At 35.8% G+C, this 16231-nt stretch overlaps 1 protein-coding gene across 3 annotated transcripts in view; it reads right to left on the reverse strand.

The window, feature by feature from the left end:
* Positions 1-2472: 2472 nt before the first annotated feature.
* HIPK3 (homeodomain interacting protein kinase 3) overlaps positions 2473-16231 on the reverse strand; it is a 100129-nt gene continuing 86370 nt past the window's right edge. For 2 of the 3 annotated variants that reach the window (XM_024255614.3, XM_024255615.3), the window contains exons 9-16: positions 12045-12166; positions 11706-11830; positions 11446-11607; positions 10641-10937; positions 10171-10311; positions 7642-7877; positions 7221-7348; positions 2473-6399 (exon numbers count right to left, since the gene is read on the reverse strand). In XM_024255614.3, coding sequence (XP_024111382.2) covers positions 5923-6399; positions 7221-7348; positions 7642-7877; positions 10171-10311; positions 10641-10937; positions 11446-11607; positions 11706-11830; positions 12045-12166 — 1688 coding nt within the window. In that variant the 3' untranslated portion in view covers positions 2473-5922. Of the gene's footprint in view, positions 6400-7220; positions 7349-7641; positions 7878-10170; positions 10312-10640; positions 10938-11230; positions 11294-11445; positions 11608-11705; positions 11831-12044; positions 12167-16231 lie in introns of all 3 variants that reach the window. The other variant, XM_024255617.3, reaches the window with a different exon arrangement.

The following is a 16231-nucleotide window of genomic DNA, read 5'->3' on the forward strand; positions in this document are numbered from 1 at the left end:
TTTGTAAAACATGCAAAATGCCTATAAATTCAATGCTACAGATTGAAGTAGCAAATATCTGTATCTGAAGTTGCTTACATGTACATTAACTATCTGAAAACATAATTTTTATGTTTTAAAAAAATCTATTTTTCTGAATTACCCAAGCATACTGTAATCATGTATTATATTTACAATGGGATAATATGAAACATTAACATCTGATTTTTCTACTTCAAATAACCACACTTCTAATTAGGTGTAAGTGTAGTTTTTCAATTACCATTAAGTAAAAAGTTGACACAAAAATTAACATGAAACGGACAACTGACTTAATAAAAGCTAAAACTATAAAACTCCTAGAAGAAAACAAAGGAGAAAGTCTTTGAAACTTGTGATAGGCAAAAATGTCTTAGGACACAAAAAGCACAAACCATGAAAGAAAACATTGATAAGATGGACTTCAACAATATCCAAAACTTTCACGTTTCCTAACACCCTGTTAAGAAACTAAAAGGATAAGTCACAGACTGGGAGACTCTATTGCTAATACAAACCTCTTAACAAAATATTGGTATTCATCCCTCTCAACTAGACTACTTCAGCCACCTCCTACCTGGTCTTCCAACTCCTATCCTGGCCCTGCAATCTATTCTTCATTCAACAGCCAGACTGATCTTTAAACTAGGTCATATTGTTTGCCTGCTGAAAATCATCCCATGGCCTCCTACAATATATGGAATTAAATCTACACTCCAGTCTTTGGCAAAAAGCCTGCATGCCCACCCTTATAGTTGCATTTTCTATCTCCTGCCACCCACTCACACACTATGCTCTGGCCGTAATGGCCACTTCCTATTTTGCTCATATTAAAAGCTTAACTTGCTGCTCCCTCTGCCAGATATTCTTCCTTTGCATGCCTGACCAGCATTCTCCTTGTCACAGCTCAAGTGTCACCTCACTGCGGCATTCCCTGACATGACCTCTCCAGTCACCCTATCCCCGTACTGTCTTCTTTACTTACCCTACCTGAACCTTACTTTAGTCTTCTCCCCTGGAAAAAGGTTAAATCTGTAAGAGCAAAAGGACCTCTGTTTTGTCCATTGGTACATGCCCCGTGTATAGTGCTTGGAACATAGTAGATGCTTCAAAAGATTTTTTAAATGACTCATGACGTACCCACTATATGCCAGGCACTGTGCTGGGTAGTTACTGGCTGAATGGTTTACATGTGTTGCTCAAAGCCCTTTTTTCGTCCTATTACCCTGTTTTAGAGAAAAAAAAATTTATATTCCTAGATCTATTTAAATAGCTGAATGCTTCTTAGTATTTTTTTTCAAGAGGCTAATTTACTTTCAAGTAAATTGCAAAATCTGAATTTCATCTTTATGTAGGATCAGTGCTTTGGCCTAAATGAAAATGTTCATATTATTTTGAACAACTCACCCTCAAAAGAATGACTAAAACAAAAGAAAAAAAAATTATGTGTTAGTAAGGACATAAGGCAACTAGAACTCTCATACATTGCTAATAAGTGTAAATTAACTACTTTGGAATAGTGTTTGGCAGTATCTGTATACACCCTATGTCCTAGTAATGCATGTCTACATATATACCCAAAGGAAATGCATGCATATGTTCACCAAAAGATATGGACAAAACGTTCATGGCAGCCCTATTCATAATAGCCAGGAAGCAGAAACTATTCAGATGTCACATGTCCATCAACAAAATAGTTCTATATACAAAGGATTACTATACAGCAATGAGTATAAATGAACTACACACAACATGGATGTATCTTATAAATTAAATGTTTAACAAAAAATAGCCAGATGCCAAAGAATGCATGTATGTTATACTTCAATTAAACATTGATAGGGGAAGGCGGAAATTGAAAATACGTACTCTCACTAATGTGTTCTGGGGGAGTGCTCCCCTAGAAACTTTCCAACTGAGGTTCCTTGAAAGTTAGATCCTTGAATTATGAGGTGTTGGTATTTTAGGACGTAAGTTGACCTACTACAATCACATTCTTTTGAAGTCATATGTTTTAAATATTAAAGATACATGTGAATTCCCTATTCTTCATCCACACATATTGAACAGAAATTATTTCTCTCAAAAAATATTTGCGGAAACTTAATATTGAAGGAAAATGGGACAGGGTCATCTTATGGTTGCAGGTACTCTGGGCACACTGCCTCAGACTTCGGTTTTAAAAGAACTGATAGAAAGTAGATTAGTTATGGTTTGATATCCTGGTGTGTATCTCAGATTCCAACTCATTGACAATGTGACTTTGTGCAAGTTCCCTAAACATTCTGCAGCTATGCCCTCATTTGTGTAACAAAGATAATAATACCTATCTCACAAGGTGGCTTTGAGAGTTAAATAAGATGATGTAAGTTATTAATAGATACTCAATATTGTTAACCTCTCCCTTCCCTACCCCGCAAGGAGTATTGGGGTGGAAAAAAAGTCAACAAGCTGTTTGCTGCAATATATATATTTTAATTCAAAGTGAATCGACAGTAATACACCATAAATTCTTATTTTGACACTCACCAAAATAGTCACCTGGAAAACCCGCTTTTTGTGACAAAGTACAGAAGGCTTGGTCACATTTAAATCACTGAGAACTAGAGAGAAATACTATCGCAAACCGTAATAGACATTACATCCATAAAATTTTCCCAGTCCTTATTGTAATATTGCACAGTGCAATTGCTACATGGCAAACTAGTGTAGCATAGGAGTAAAAGCAAAAACAAATAAACCAAAGAAAGAAAGCCACAAGTCTAAAATTGTTAAACAATTAACAGTTCAAACTTAGTAATCAAATCTGTATCATTGGATTCATTAAAACAAATCTTCCTACACCTTGCAGTGTATGATTTAACTTTTACTTAACACAGTCCAAGTTTAAAATTAGCAGATTTTAAAAATGAAAATGTTTTGCTAATACAGTAACATATTTAATTAAACACCCTGGAGGGAAAAAAAACAACTAAATATCAGGATATTTGATTAAAAAACACTTTGCAAATTAAAATAGTATGCAAATATGCAACTTGGAAATCATGCAGTGTTTTATTTAAGAAAGCATTAAAACCGAAGAAAACTGGTCAAAATGGTTTTTAAAAGGTATAAATCCAGATTACTTTGTCAATATGCTAAATTAAGAATTTAGCAGAATTTTGAAATTTATTTTAAAATACATTAAAATGCCCATGATTGCAATTAAAAAGCAGTGTAGTTAACTGGGATATACCTTTATCAAACATTAATACTGTATTATGAAAATGTTGAAGTTTACCATTTATGTCAATTTAACAAGACTGCTTTAAGTCTTGGAAATTAAAGACAAAAAATACAACATTTCAGGGTAGTAAACATGGCCCTAAACAAAAAGAAAACTCTGTCGGTTTTGTACCTGTTGTGATACAATCAATCCTTTGCACTTGGTGTTTCTGAAACAATGTGTTGCCAGCATTGATTCTTTCCTAAGAAGTGAGCAGATCCTAATAATCTGCTGGAACATATAAATAAAATTAGAAGGCTGTGGAGGGCAGCGAATTTACTTAAATAGTGACTCCATAAATGTGTCATCTGTAAATAATCTTTTAAATTAATCTTAGGCTATTCCTTTTTAAACACGTAAGTTTTTATATATATATATATTTCTATTTGTATAAAATGCATAGAATTAATTACTAAAAACACTGAAACTTGTGGGGAAAATTAAGTCCTTCATTTTCAGTGTGACTAAAAATGTACTGCTGGTTTTTACTTTATGATCTAATACTGTAATTTTTAAAATCAATTTCAGGCACATTTATTTCATTGATGATTATTAAATAAAACACTGCTTGTGTTAATGGAGTAAAGAAAACTTATCCATTATTAGCTTATTGTGAACGCTGTACTAGAGCTGTACTAGTGGTATACAATTCATTTATCAAAGAAACGCTGTAAATCCAAAACATCGAGTTTTACACTCAAATGCTTTGTACTGTTTATTCCAGTAAATGCTGTAAGATTATATTCCAGATTTTTAAGGAAAAAAGTTAAGTCAAGCCTGCAAGATACAGCTTTCTCAAGTGTCTACAATGCCAGTATGAAAACAAAAAATTAAGTTACATTGATACATCCAAGTTTTTTTAATATGCAGTGATGAGCACAAACATTAATAGAGATAAAATACTGATGCAAATAACACACCCCAAAATAACAAATGCAATTATTTTCCACCATTTACAATACAGTAGTTACAATGACACTCCAAACAGAAAAGCAAAGTAAAAAATCAAAACCCCAATTTCTATTCATGTAATTAGACTTATACAGAAATTAGAAGGCTAAATAACAACTAGTTAATCACCTAATTTCACAGCTATCTGAAGTGGCAATCGTTATATAGCAGCTTATCTATGATACATTCAAGATAAATGATACAATTTATTACTTGCCTGTAAGCTAAAACACAGCCTCAATTTAATACCTTTCCTTAAATTCCACCTTTACACTACGATATACTTGAGGTCTATGCAAAAAGTAGCTACCTTTATATAGGAAATGGATGATTAAGTCTTTGGTGCTGTAAAAGCAACTTCATTCAAACAGACATAACCACTACCATCACCACCACCCAAAAAAGAAAAAAATGTTGGGGAGGGGGGGAACTCAACACACTTCCTAGAAAGAAAAAAAAGCATGTAATTTCTGTCCCTGACGGAATGTATTAAATAAGCAAACATCACCAACAAGCAAAACAAGTACTGCAATGTAAAAATACTTAAAAAAAAAAACCCTCTCACATGCATAAATCAAAAATTGCACACAAAGAACTCACATCTTTTCAAGCTTCAATAGTAAAAGTTCTGCTACTATTTATTAAATACTGCATGGTTTGCCCAAGCTAAGATAAAACCACATCATGAATCAATGAGCATTTTGCATTTTATTATCTACCCAAAGTCATGCCTACTGTACCTCTAAACATTTTATTAAGTCCAATTATACAGCAAACACTCTCAAAATAAACTTAGATTGTATTGCAGTTTCACTTAACAGTATATAAAATGCTGTGCTGTGACAGTTATCAACTATCCATTAGATACTGAACCAATTTTTCTTAAGCACTACTAACTGCTTTTCTCGAAGCTAGATCATTCTGAAAAATCAGACAGCAGAATTCAGCTACAGCAAACATGCTGCCCTCTTAATAAGGAAAAAAACAGCTACTACCTGAAATCATACCACACAAAACCAAAAATGAACATTACGCTATCAAAAGGAAACTAAATAGTAGATCTGAATTTTAAGTGCTGCAGTCCTCAACATTTATATATAGGTAATAACATTAACAACCTCAAATATTTAAGGCACTATGTGTAGGAACGGTTTACAATGCAGCTGAGATTATTAGAACAACATTTAAGAGCAAAGTCTAGGCAACATTTTGCCCATGCAAAAGACACATGCAAATGTAAAGAACAATAGCTCAATTTCTTAGGTAAGTGACCCAACATTTATACACTAAGACACGGATAATACAATTCACTTGTATGCTGTAATTCTGACATATGTGCATCTGTTGCTCTAAGTCTGTACACAGAATGGCTTCCCAAATGTAGACGTGTCTTGCACTAGTTAGAAGGCAATTTATAAAAAATAGCAGGAGCAAAACTGGACTTCTGCTCCCATAAGTCACCTGTCTAGAGTTACTACATAAGAAGATAACATGACCAAAGACAAGTTATACCAAATGTGCAAAACACATCAAAAGTGAGTTTTTAAAGCTCAAAGTTGTTTAAATTGCACCCAAGTCTACATGATTCAAAAATAATTTTCTTGTGCCATGGCTAATATTTATTAAATACCATGTTTTTATTTTTAATCAAATGTTTGTATCATTGAGCTTCCCCAATATACTGTTTTTCACATATATGGATACTGGCTGAGTTTTGTTGGACTCAGTGGAAATCCAGTATATGCAGGTGATGCTGCAATGTAAGAATGTGGTGGGAAGATTGGTTTGTACTGAGTCTGATGAATGGTTGGGGACGGTAACAGACGGGGATTTAAGCCCACTGGGACTTGGTGAACTATGCCACTGGGATGGGAGATATTATAAGTTGGATGCTGTAACATAGGTCTTGAGGTACATGGAGAGGCTAACAGGTGGGCCACTGGTGCAGCACTACTGAGGGTGGCTGATGATGGGTATGGAAGTAGAGTAGGCTGTCCTCCGAGGTGTGTATTTCCAGCCAGGTGGGCATGCACTGCTGTGTGATTGGGACTTCCATGAGAAAGAGTGAATGGATTACTGGTAACACTAGTAGGAATATAAGCTTGCTGTCTTCTATGCCCAAAGTTTCCATTCCACTCTTGATGCCCAGATCCAAAGTGCTGAACCTATCCACAAAGAAAAAAAAAAATGACCGAATAATATATCTTAAAAGATAAGAGGAAAGAAAGAAAGGGAAATTACAATATACCCTTTGTGACTGATAACTCATAGTGGATCTCTCAGAACTAACTTAGAATAACTAGAGGAGAGAAAAATATCAATTCCATATATATTAGTATTAACATTTTAGTATTTATTACTACATATTATTATAATATAAACACCGCTATTACTGCTGCTAGTACTACCTATTACTATCCCCATCACTACTAACAGCTACCATTTGTGGAGCACTTATTATATATACAGCTAACATTTACATACACAATGTTATTTACTTCTAAAACAACCCATGATATAATTACTATTCCCATTAACTGTGCTCCAAATCAGATTTGTTGAAGAGACCTGGCCAAGGTAATATATATATATATAGTACATGGCAAAACCAAGATTTGAATCCCCGTCCAACTCCGGGATCTGTGAACTTTTCTTTTCCCAACTGAAATACAACTGCCAAATATAGTGTTGAATAAGATGGAAAGTATTCAGGAAGGTTAATGATGTTCTGAGATAACAGACACACTCTGTTAATATTATGTAAGAGAACCTAAGGACTTAATCTTTCTGAAGAAGGCTACAAGTTCTATGGATAATTTGCTTAATTATCCTATTATTAAGCCAGTTACTCTTTAGCCACCTGGGATAATGAGAAGGGAAAAATTCATTAACACTACATACAGTTTCAGAAGCTTTCTCCTCCACGTGAAAAACAACTGCTAAATCTGAATCCCACAGACTCCTACATATCCACAAATGAACATACCTGACTGAAGTTCAAATGCTGCTGCTGGAATGCTGATGTCAATTTTTGCTGACGAGTACCCACTGCAGAAGGCTGGTTTAATCTTCCAGGGGCAGATCGTCCTTTTATTAATGGCTGGCATATAGAATCTGGCGACGAATAAAATATTAAAGAGTTTATGCTTTTTCCTTTTCAAATAAAAAATTAGCAAAGTCTTTAGATATTTTACACAATAGTGATTTGAGAGCCTTAAAATTAAATAAAATCAAAGGAGAGGTCATGGTTTCCAGCACTGGATAATATTAGAAGATTTGCTCTGTACAATACATAAGGCAGGGTCAAGTCAAAATTCAGAGATGACTTTGGCAACTCCATTCTCAGATGTTCCTAAATTAAGACCGTATTTAAAGGACAACCAGAGAAATGGGAGGACTCAACTTACCTGTGTTTGCCATATGCTCATCGGCATTTAAGCCATTTTCTAGTTCTACTGGTGGCACCACAACAGAACAGGCAGCTGGCTTGGTTTCTGTGTCGGCAGAGGATACCAATTCTGTGTTTTCATGAGTGTCCTCCACAAAAGTGCTCTCTGCAAATGGACTGTCACGCCCGGAAGAGTCGGATGTCGGAGAGCCATCCACCGTATCACAACCACTTTCTTGCTCTTCATCTGACATACTACAAAAAGAAAGCATTTTTTATAAGTGATATTTTTTTCCAACATTAAATCTAATGTTAAGTAATATTCAGGCTCCAGTGAACTGATGAGAACATTATTCAGTTATTTTATACATAATTACACCTTTTTCCTTGTCCAATAGCACCTTTTCATAAAATTTCTAGACCCTTAAATTAATTCTCTGTTCCAACTGCTAAACCTAATTCTGTTCCATTTCAGGAACATCATTTTGGCATTTTTTTTTCTTCTTTCCCTTCCCATTTGATCCTTAGTAGCAGCTCATAAAATTCCTCTTTATAAATTCCAGATAATTTCATCAAGACATGACAAAAGAGGTACTGCTCTGGATAATTTAAATGAAATATACAAACATATATGCACGTGACTTGGATATTTCAAATTAAATTCTAACGTCAGGATATGTGCCTCTCCTGGTAATTTGGGTCCTTGTACCTAACCAGTTATCTGAAAGGTATCCCCACACCTCTGAAGGCCCAGACAGAGCCCCATATTTCTCATCTCTTCCTGACACTCTTGGGCCCTGACACTCTCTCTCCTTGGGATTTCTACAGCATTTATTGTCTGTTTCAACCACTCATTCCATACTTACTTACGAATTTGAAGCATCCCTTTTTATACATATTTTTATTTATATATCTTATATGTATATTTGTTTATACATATTTTACATGTGAATGTATAGTTATGTACATTATCAATCTTCAAACCATATTATAAGCAACTTTTAAGAAGATACATTAAAATTTCTTTATATTTTCCATAGAACTTTGGCTATAAGTATGCAATATCATATTTCCTGACTAAGGAAAAAGATGTGTAAAATTAAAACTTAAAATTTTTCAAATGTTTGTTGCCACTAAAATAAGATTTTATTTCTTTCTTTCCTTCCCCTCCTTCGTTCCTTTCTAAGAGATAGGGTCTCACTCTGTTGCCCAGGCTATAGTGCAGTGGTGTGATCATAGCTCACTGCAGCCTCAAATTACAGAGCTCAAATAATCCTCCCGCCTCAGCCTCCTGAGTGCCACCACATCCTGCTTTTTTTTTTTAATTTTTGGTAGAGGCGGGGTCTCACTATGTTGTCCAAGCTGGTCTCGAACTCTTTGCCTCAAGTGATCCTCCTGCCTTGGCCTCCCAAAGTGCTGGGATTACAAGTGTCGGCCACTGTGCCTAGACTGTGGCTTATCTCTCAATGCGTTAGTAAATCATTCTGCTTAGGACAAGCTTACTATCTTAGCAGTGGTACATGTCGCTGGCCAAAGGACGGGTAAGCCAGGTTAATATGGATAAAACCATGCAAATCAGTCACCAGTGGGAGAAAAAAATCATAGTGGATGTCTTGTAGACAGTGGGCCAGTGAGTACTTCATTATGCAAAACACTCCTTTTTAATTTTGCTAAAGTATATGTTTTTATTCCAAATTTAAGTTACAATAGTAGTCTGTGGGGCTGAAATTAAGAATGTGGCTTTTTTACCCTTTCAAAAATAGATTATTTGGCCGGATGTGGTGGCTCACGCCTGTAATCCTAGCATTTTGGGAGGCTGAGGCAGGCAGATCACCTGAGGTAAGGAGTTCAAGACCAGCATGGCCTGGCGAAACCCCATCTCTACTAAAAATACAAAAAATTAGCCAGGTGTGGTGGCAGGTTCCTGTAGTCCCAGCTACATGGGAGGCTGAGGCAGGAGAATCACTTGAACCTGGGGAGGCAGAGGCTGCAGTGAGCCAAGATCACACCATTGCACTCCAGCCTGGGTGACAGAGCCACACTTCATCTCGTCCCACCCGCCTCCCAGCAAAAAAAGATTATTCAGTTAGGTACGGTGGCTCACACCTGTAATCCCAGCACTTTGGGAGGCCAAGTTGGGAGCACTGGTTGAGCCCAGGAGTTCAAGACCAGCCTGCGCAACAGGGCAAGATCCCATCTCTACAAAAAAACTTAAAAATTAGCTGGGCATCGCTGCGTGCACCTGTGGTCCCAGCTACTCAAGAGGCTAAGGCAAGAGGATTGCTTGAGCCTGGGAGGCAGAGGTTGCTGTGAGCCGAGATCATGCCACTGCATTCCAGCCTGGGCAACAAAGCAAGACCCTGTCTCAAAAACAAACAAACAAACAAACCTGTGTTTATAAAAACTGATCTAGTTCAAAAATTTGTGTTCAAGATAGAAGTCACTGTGGTAAATTGGCAGGTACTTATTAATTTAAACAACAGAAAGAAATCGTAGGCTTTTTAGTAGACTTACTATTTATTACACACTACTATTGAGATTCTTTTACCTATTCGGTCTCTTGCAGGGGGATGGGCTGGACTGCCCTGAGGAGCTGGTACTCAGAGTACTATCAGGACTACTTAATGAACACATCCGATCAATATTCAAAGTGCTCTGGCAAGCTTCACAATCTAGACTACCTTTACATCTAGTGGAAGAGAAAAGGGGAAAACATGAGTCAAATACAAGAAGATACTCTCCAAATAGCCAAAATTTATATTCTTTAATTAAGGATATGAAACTGTTAAGAATGACCTACAGGGACAAAAAGTTAAAGCTTACAAATACAGGGAAAATGCTATTAATAATCGTGCTAAATGCTATTTAGAAAGTTCCCTGTCTAGAACTGGGTTATCTAATTTAAAGGTTTTACTCCAAAGGACATTGACAAACAAGAAATAAGTCACAGAAAGTTGTTTTTCGGCACACCAAAGGATGCCATCTATATCCTTTGAGGATGCAGCATTTGGCACTTACTCTCTGAGTGAATGTCTCTGGGAAGTCTCTTCCTCATCAGTGTCACTGCTGATAGTGATGACACTCACTGCAGGACTCGGGGAGTCAGCAATAATGATGGTTTGCCGCTGTTTGTCTGAAACTGATGAATCAGAGTCCTGTCTGATAGATGTTTCACAGCAATTTCTTGCCTCTCCTTCTGAGTTCTGATTGTCCTGTGTTTCTATACAACTTACTTCCTCGACATCTTTCCCATTAATTATCTTTGAAGAAATAAATGCTGAATGTGGGATATTGGTATTCTGTAATGAATTACTCCTGCAACCAAAGGAATAATTTATAATTTCTATAATCAAAATATGTATAATCAATTGTCTAAGGTATCTTGTTAAACCAAAAAATGAGAACCTTCACTTGTTCGAGTTCATGAATATAACACACTAACAGATCTTGAGTTTTTGTGAAATATAAAATAGCTCTAGAAATATCCATGTAGACTGCATTTACATACATTTAAATAGTCACTTTTTGGTAAATGTGCTATCTGAATGTCCACAATTGCTACATTACGGGTAGATAATAAATCAAAAGGGCAATAAAGACAATCTTACCAACTGAAAGCATTTATTTCCTCTCTTCCTGGCTCCCATCCCATTAGTTTTACCAAAATACCTCTGAGAAATTGAGAAGGGAGCTGGCTTAGTGTTTGTAATAAAGCTATAAAAGAGGTCATTTTGAATACAACAGAGTGACCCTTTAGTGTACATGCAAAATTCATTTTAAAGATTCTCAAAATGCAGAGGAAAGCTAAAGCACCAATACCAACCTGTTCTGGCACTGTTTATTTTTCTTGGTAGTGGCAGGCTGAGGCCAGACAACATGTGCAATCCCCACACTAACTGGCTGAGGGGCAGATAAAGTTATCTGATTGGTCAGGAGAGGCTGCGGCATCACTGAGTTATAATGATTGCTGCATGAAATCATCTTCCTAGGGAGAAGTTCAGAACAATGTTTTTAATCAAGAGCTTTCTTTAATCAAGATCTAGTCTGCAAACTATTCACAAAGTACTTTTGTTTTCAGCTTACCCCCAGTCTCCAAGCCTGTGTGAACCAGCCACACTTTCAGAAGTTAGTGTAGTAGTAGCAGGAGCCAGGGGTGTCACCTGTTGCCAGGCAGGCACCAGCATCTGTTGTGTTCTACCAGACCACGTCTGCTTGCAGCAAAGGAAAACAATAGAAAATAACAAGTTATAAGTAATTGAACTTTACCAAATCTTAAACTCAAAACTATCTAAAAGTAACAGCTAACAATTATAAACATTAAAGTTCATAACCTACAAAATGGATTAAATCCCTATCCAGGTCATTTTCATTATTTCCCAAAAGCACAAGCTGATATATGGCAAAGAATGAATTATTACCAACCTGAGAAAGAACTCCTGGTCGGATCTGTAGTGGCTGCACAGCTGGGGCCTGAGTTACAAGTGGAACTGTATTATCTAACCTTATTGAATAACCGGTGGGTTTACCATGTGTTGCAGGAATACCTGTGAAACAGAACAGTTATCAAATAAAAGAAAAAATCTTCCTCTTATTTAACTTATACAAGTATTTTAAATGTCAAGAATTGCTTAGATTCTGACAGATTTTTTTTTTTTTGAGACAGGGCCTCGCTCTGTTGCCCAGACTGGAGCACAATGGCATGATCCATACTGTGGCCTCAACCTGCTGGACTCAAGTGGATCCTCCCACCTCAACCTCTTGAGCAGCTGGGACCACAGGCATATACCATGCCCAGCTAATCTCTAATTTTTGGTAGGGACAGGGTCTATGTTGCCCAGGCTGGTCTTGCACTCCTGGACTCAAGAGATCCTCCTACCTTGGCCTCCCAAATTTCTGGTATCACAGGCATGACCCACCACACCCAGCCTTGATTGTGGAGTTATACCATTCTCTGCGTAAAATTTTCATAACTCTAACAGAGCAATCTAGTAGGAAAATGAGGTACTTCTTGTCTACTTTGTGATATACATCATTCCAAAAATTATTATAAAGCTCCCCTTTCTGTTTCAAAATGCATACTACAAAGTTGAATGATTTAATTTTCTTGAAACTTCTCATCTCCGAAGTTTGCTATTGAAGCTTTATTTTCCTTTTTAAATAGTTCAGTCACCATGGTAAAGAACATGGAAAGAAGAATCTGACTTAGTATGCTGACAACCTAGCAGATGAAGGTTCTTCTTTTCATACAAACTTTTAGCTATGCTTAGTATCTTCTTCTTTAAAACTGTGATAGAATCTTACGCTCCTGTCACCAAAACAGAAATACATCACAACTTCATAATTTAATGGACATAATGGTTCACATAATGGATGAAAATTCAGGGATGGCACACTCATTTCAACCTCCAAAGGAAAGGCAAAACTAACCTATTTACCAATTTGATGATAAAACTAAGGTTTCGGCAATGTGGCTTAATTGACTCGTATTCTTAGCAGAGAGCTGAAACTCCAGAACAAACATGCTACCATTTTGCTTGCCCACTAGGAAAATTAGAAAGCAGGATTACCAGACATGTTGATCCTGTTAATGTTACTATAATGTTAATATAGCTGTTTGATTCACTGCAAAACACCTTGCAAATATTAAGTCTTATAATATTGAACTCTGACAGAGCAAAGTGGTATCACATTCTAACTTAAAGTTTTGACAAGATTTTAGGGACATCCCCGAAGATCAGAAAGTACATTAATGAAAATAATTTCAGCACTTCATAATTCCAGTTTATTGTAGCAGTTACTTTCAACATGGGCTTGCAAATTATTTAAATATAATATAATCAATTTGAGGATAAATGTGATGTTGAGTGTTTTTCTTCAGGCCTAAGAGAAAAATACTAGAATTGTTTTCTTTCTCTATTGTAAAACAACCTCAAATTTTCTATTTCACAGATGTAAGTGTTAATCCTAAAGAGAATGTCCATTTCAGCCTGTTTATTTGCTTCACTGAGACTGTTACCTTACTACCAGGGTAGTCTACTCTCTGTGCTCCACCTAAAGAGCCAGGTATGAGTCAAGTTTAATAAAATCTTCTTACTCCTGCTAAAAAGCCTGTCTTGATCATCCAATTCTCCAAGACATGGAATATAAGCACACCCAGGCAGTGTAGATATATTGCAATATATAGACAATCTCTTCAAGGAAAAAAAAAAAAAATCTCTTCACTTTGACAAGGATGAACAGAGAGAGCAAATTTCCAAATCTGAACAAAAATCTTATTGCCTGTAAATTCTCTCCACAAGCAATGCCTTAAGATGAGAAGAATTCTCCTATATACCCTCTCCACAGGAGATCTAATTTTTTATCAGATTCAACAGTGGGATAAGATCTTAATTTTTGTATAGTTAGTTATTAGGTTAGCTGAAACTTTATCTTTGATTATATTTGCTTTAATACGTGGAAAACAAGGCGTAAAAAGCTTATGAATATTATTTTAGTATAACAGAAGAGAATTTTGCTGGAATACATTTTACTCTAATATAGTAGTTGTCGTCTAGAGGGGATGAATACCTAACTTTTCAGGTCACTAAATAATTTTAAAAGCTTGTTTAATATATAAAACACTCAGATATGTTAAATAAAAGCTTAGCTGATTTTTAAAAATAAACTGACTTTTTAAAATAAGCACAGTCTTATGGATATAGTATTTATATACATATACCTACATATTATAATATCTAAAATATATTAAATGCATTACTTAAACATGATAGCTCCAAAGTAAAATTTTTAAGTCAAACGGATAAAGTTTATTTTAAAATACAAACCACAATGGTACCATAATTACTATCCCCAATAGCTGTCCAATAATTATTTTAAAATGTTTCTTGTAAATGGATTGGCACATTCTGAAGGGAAAGGGTAAATGAAGGGGAGGGGCAAGAAGCCCAGTGCTGAAATTTTCTACATTACAATTTCTACCTAATATCTACCCGTTAGATACTAAGACTGATTAGAGGGAGTGCTTTCATTTCTAAGGCAGACACTCTACTAAGATGAGAAACAACATATTTACAGAGCCTGCCTGGCCTGTTGCTGCAACTGCACCTGTTATAAAAGCTAAAACATATTGTGCTTCTTCTCACTAGTAATTCTAATTCAAAAGTGCTGTTCATGACATTTAGTGGGTTAATGAGTCTGTGACAGTAATTCTTTTCCTTCGATTATCCCATATTATAAACCACTGATATAGTTGTTACTTTATGTACAGAAAGTTTTCTAACTTTTCATCAATTATAAGCCATATAAAAGATAAAAGATTTTTCTAACCTCACTGAAATGTTTTAAGAATTATGCTCAATGCTGTTTAGAAATGTATCTCAGAAGTCTCTTTAAGTTTTTGCCAAAGAAGCTAGGCTCTGAAAAAAAATCTGCTATTCCAAATCTTCGTGAAATATACCACAGTATAAGTGGTGACCCTCAAACTGATTTTGGTATATGGTAGGGATTACTAGAACCAAATAACCTATTTGTTAGTATAGATTATAAATTTAAGTGAAAATACATTTGTCAAGATAACACAAGTGATAACTGATTAAAAAGCAATCTTGCATGCTGAAGTATTTAGAAGTAGTGTCATAAAATCTACCATTTAATTTCAAATAGTACATGTATGTGCACTGTAGGTAGGTAGGTAGACTGATAATGCAAATATGGTAAAATAGTAACACCTGTTGAATCTAGGGTAGAAAACATATTATTCTTTCAATTTTTCTGTATGTTTGAAATTCCTATAATAAACACTTGCGGGAAAAAACTGAAAAACACAACAGCATTATATTGTTAACATCTATTATTCCTAACACTACAATGATGTGGGCATTTTTATTACCGGAAAGTAATAAAAATGTCACTGTTACAGATACTCACAGACCACCACTGTGGCCATTGGGCCACAATTTCACCTTCAGAATCAACCATCTAAGTTGCCCTTTTGTTATACTTTCTATGATATAAATCCTTCTCCCAATGATACATTACTTGAAAACCCAATATATAAAATAAAGCTACCCCGATAGAACAACAGTAACTACAGATCTGACCTGTTTTCACATCTCTTATTACCAGCAAATCAAGTCAACAAACATATTCTTGGTTCTTTATTTGGTACTGAGGTAAATATTAAAATAAAAAAAGTTTTAGAGTTGCTTGAATGCTTAAAATTAAAAAATCAGAGGCTGGGCGCAGTGGCTAATGACTGTAATCCCAGCACTATGAGAGGCTGAGGCAGGCAGATCACTTGAGGTCAGGAGTTCGAGACCAGCCTGGCCAACATGGTGAAACCCTGTACATACTAAAAATACAAAACTTAGCCAGGCGCGGTGGTGCATACCTGTAACCCCAGCTACTTGGGAGGCTGAGGCATGAGAATCACCTGAACTCAGAAGGGGGAGGTGCAGTGAGCCAAGATCATGCTACCACACTCCAGCCTGGGCAACAGAGCAAGACACTATCTCAAAAAAAGACACACACACACACACACACACACACACAATCAAATACTCCTTCAGAATCAAAATATATTAGAGTTAGAAATGGCCAATATATTATCT

The sequence above is a fragment of the Pongo abelii genome, chromosome 9 (genome assembly GCF_028885655.2).
Source record: "Pongo abelii isolate AG06213 chromosome 9, NHGRI_mPonAbe1-v2.0_pri, whole genome shotgun sequence".
Taxonomy (NCBI): Eukaryota; Metazoa; Chordata; class Mammalia; order Primates; family Hominidae; genus Pongo; species Pongo abelii.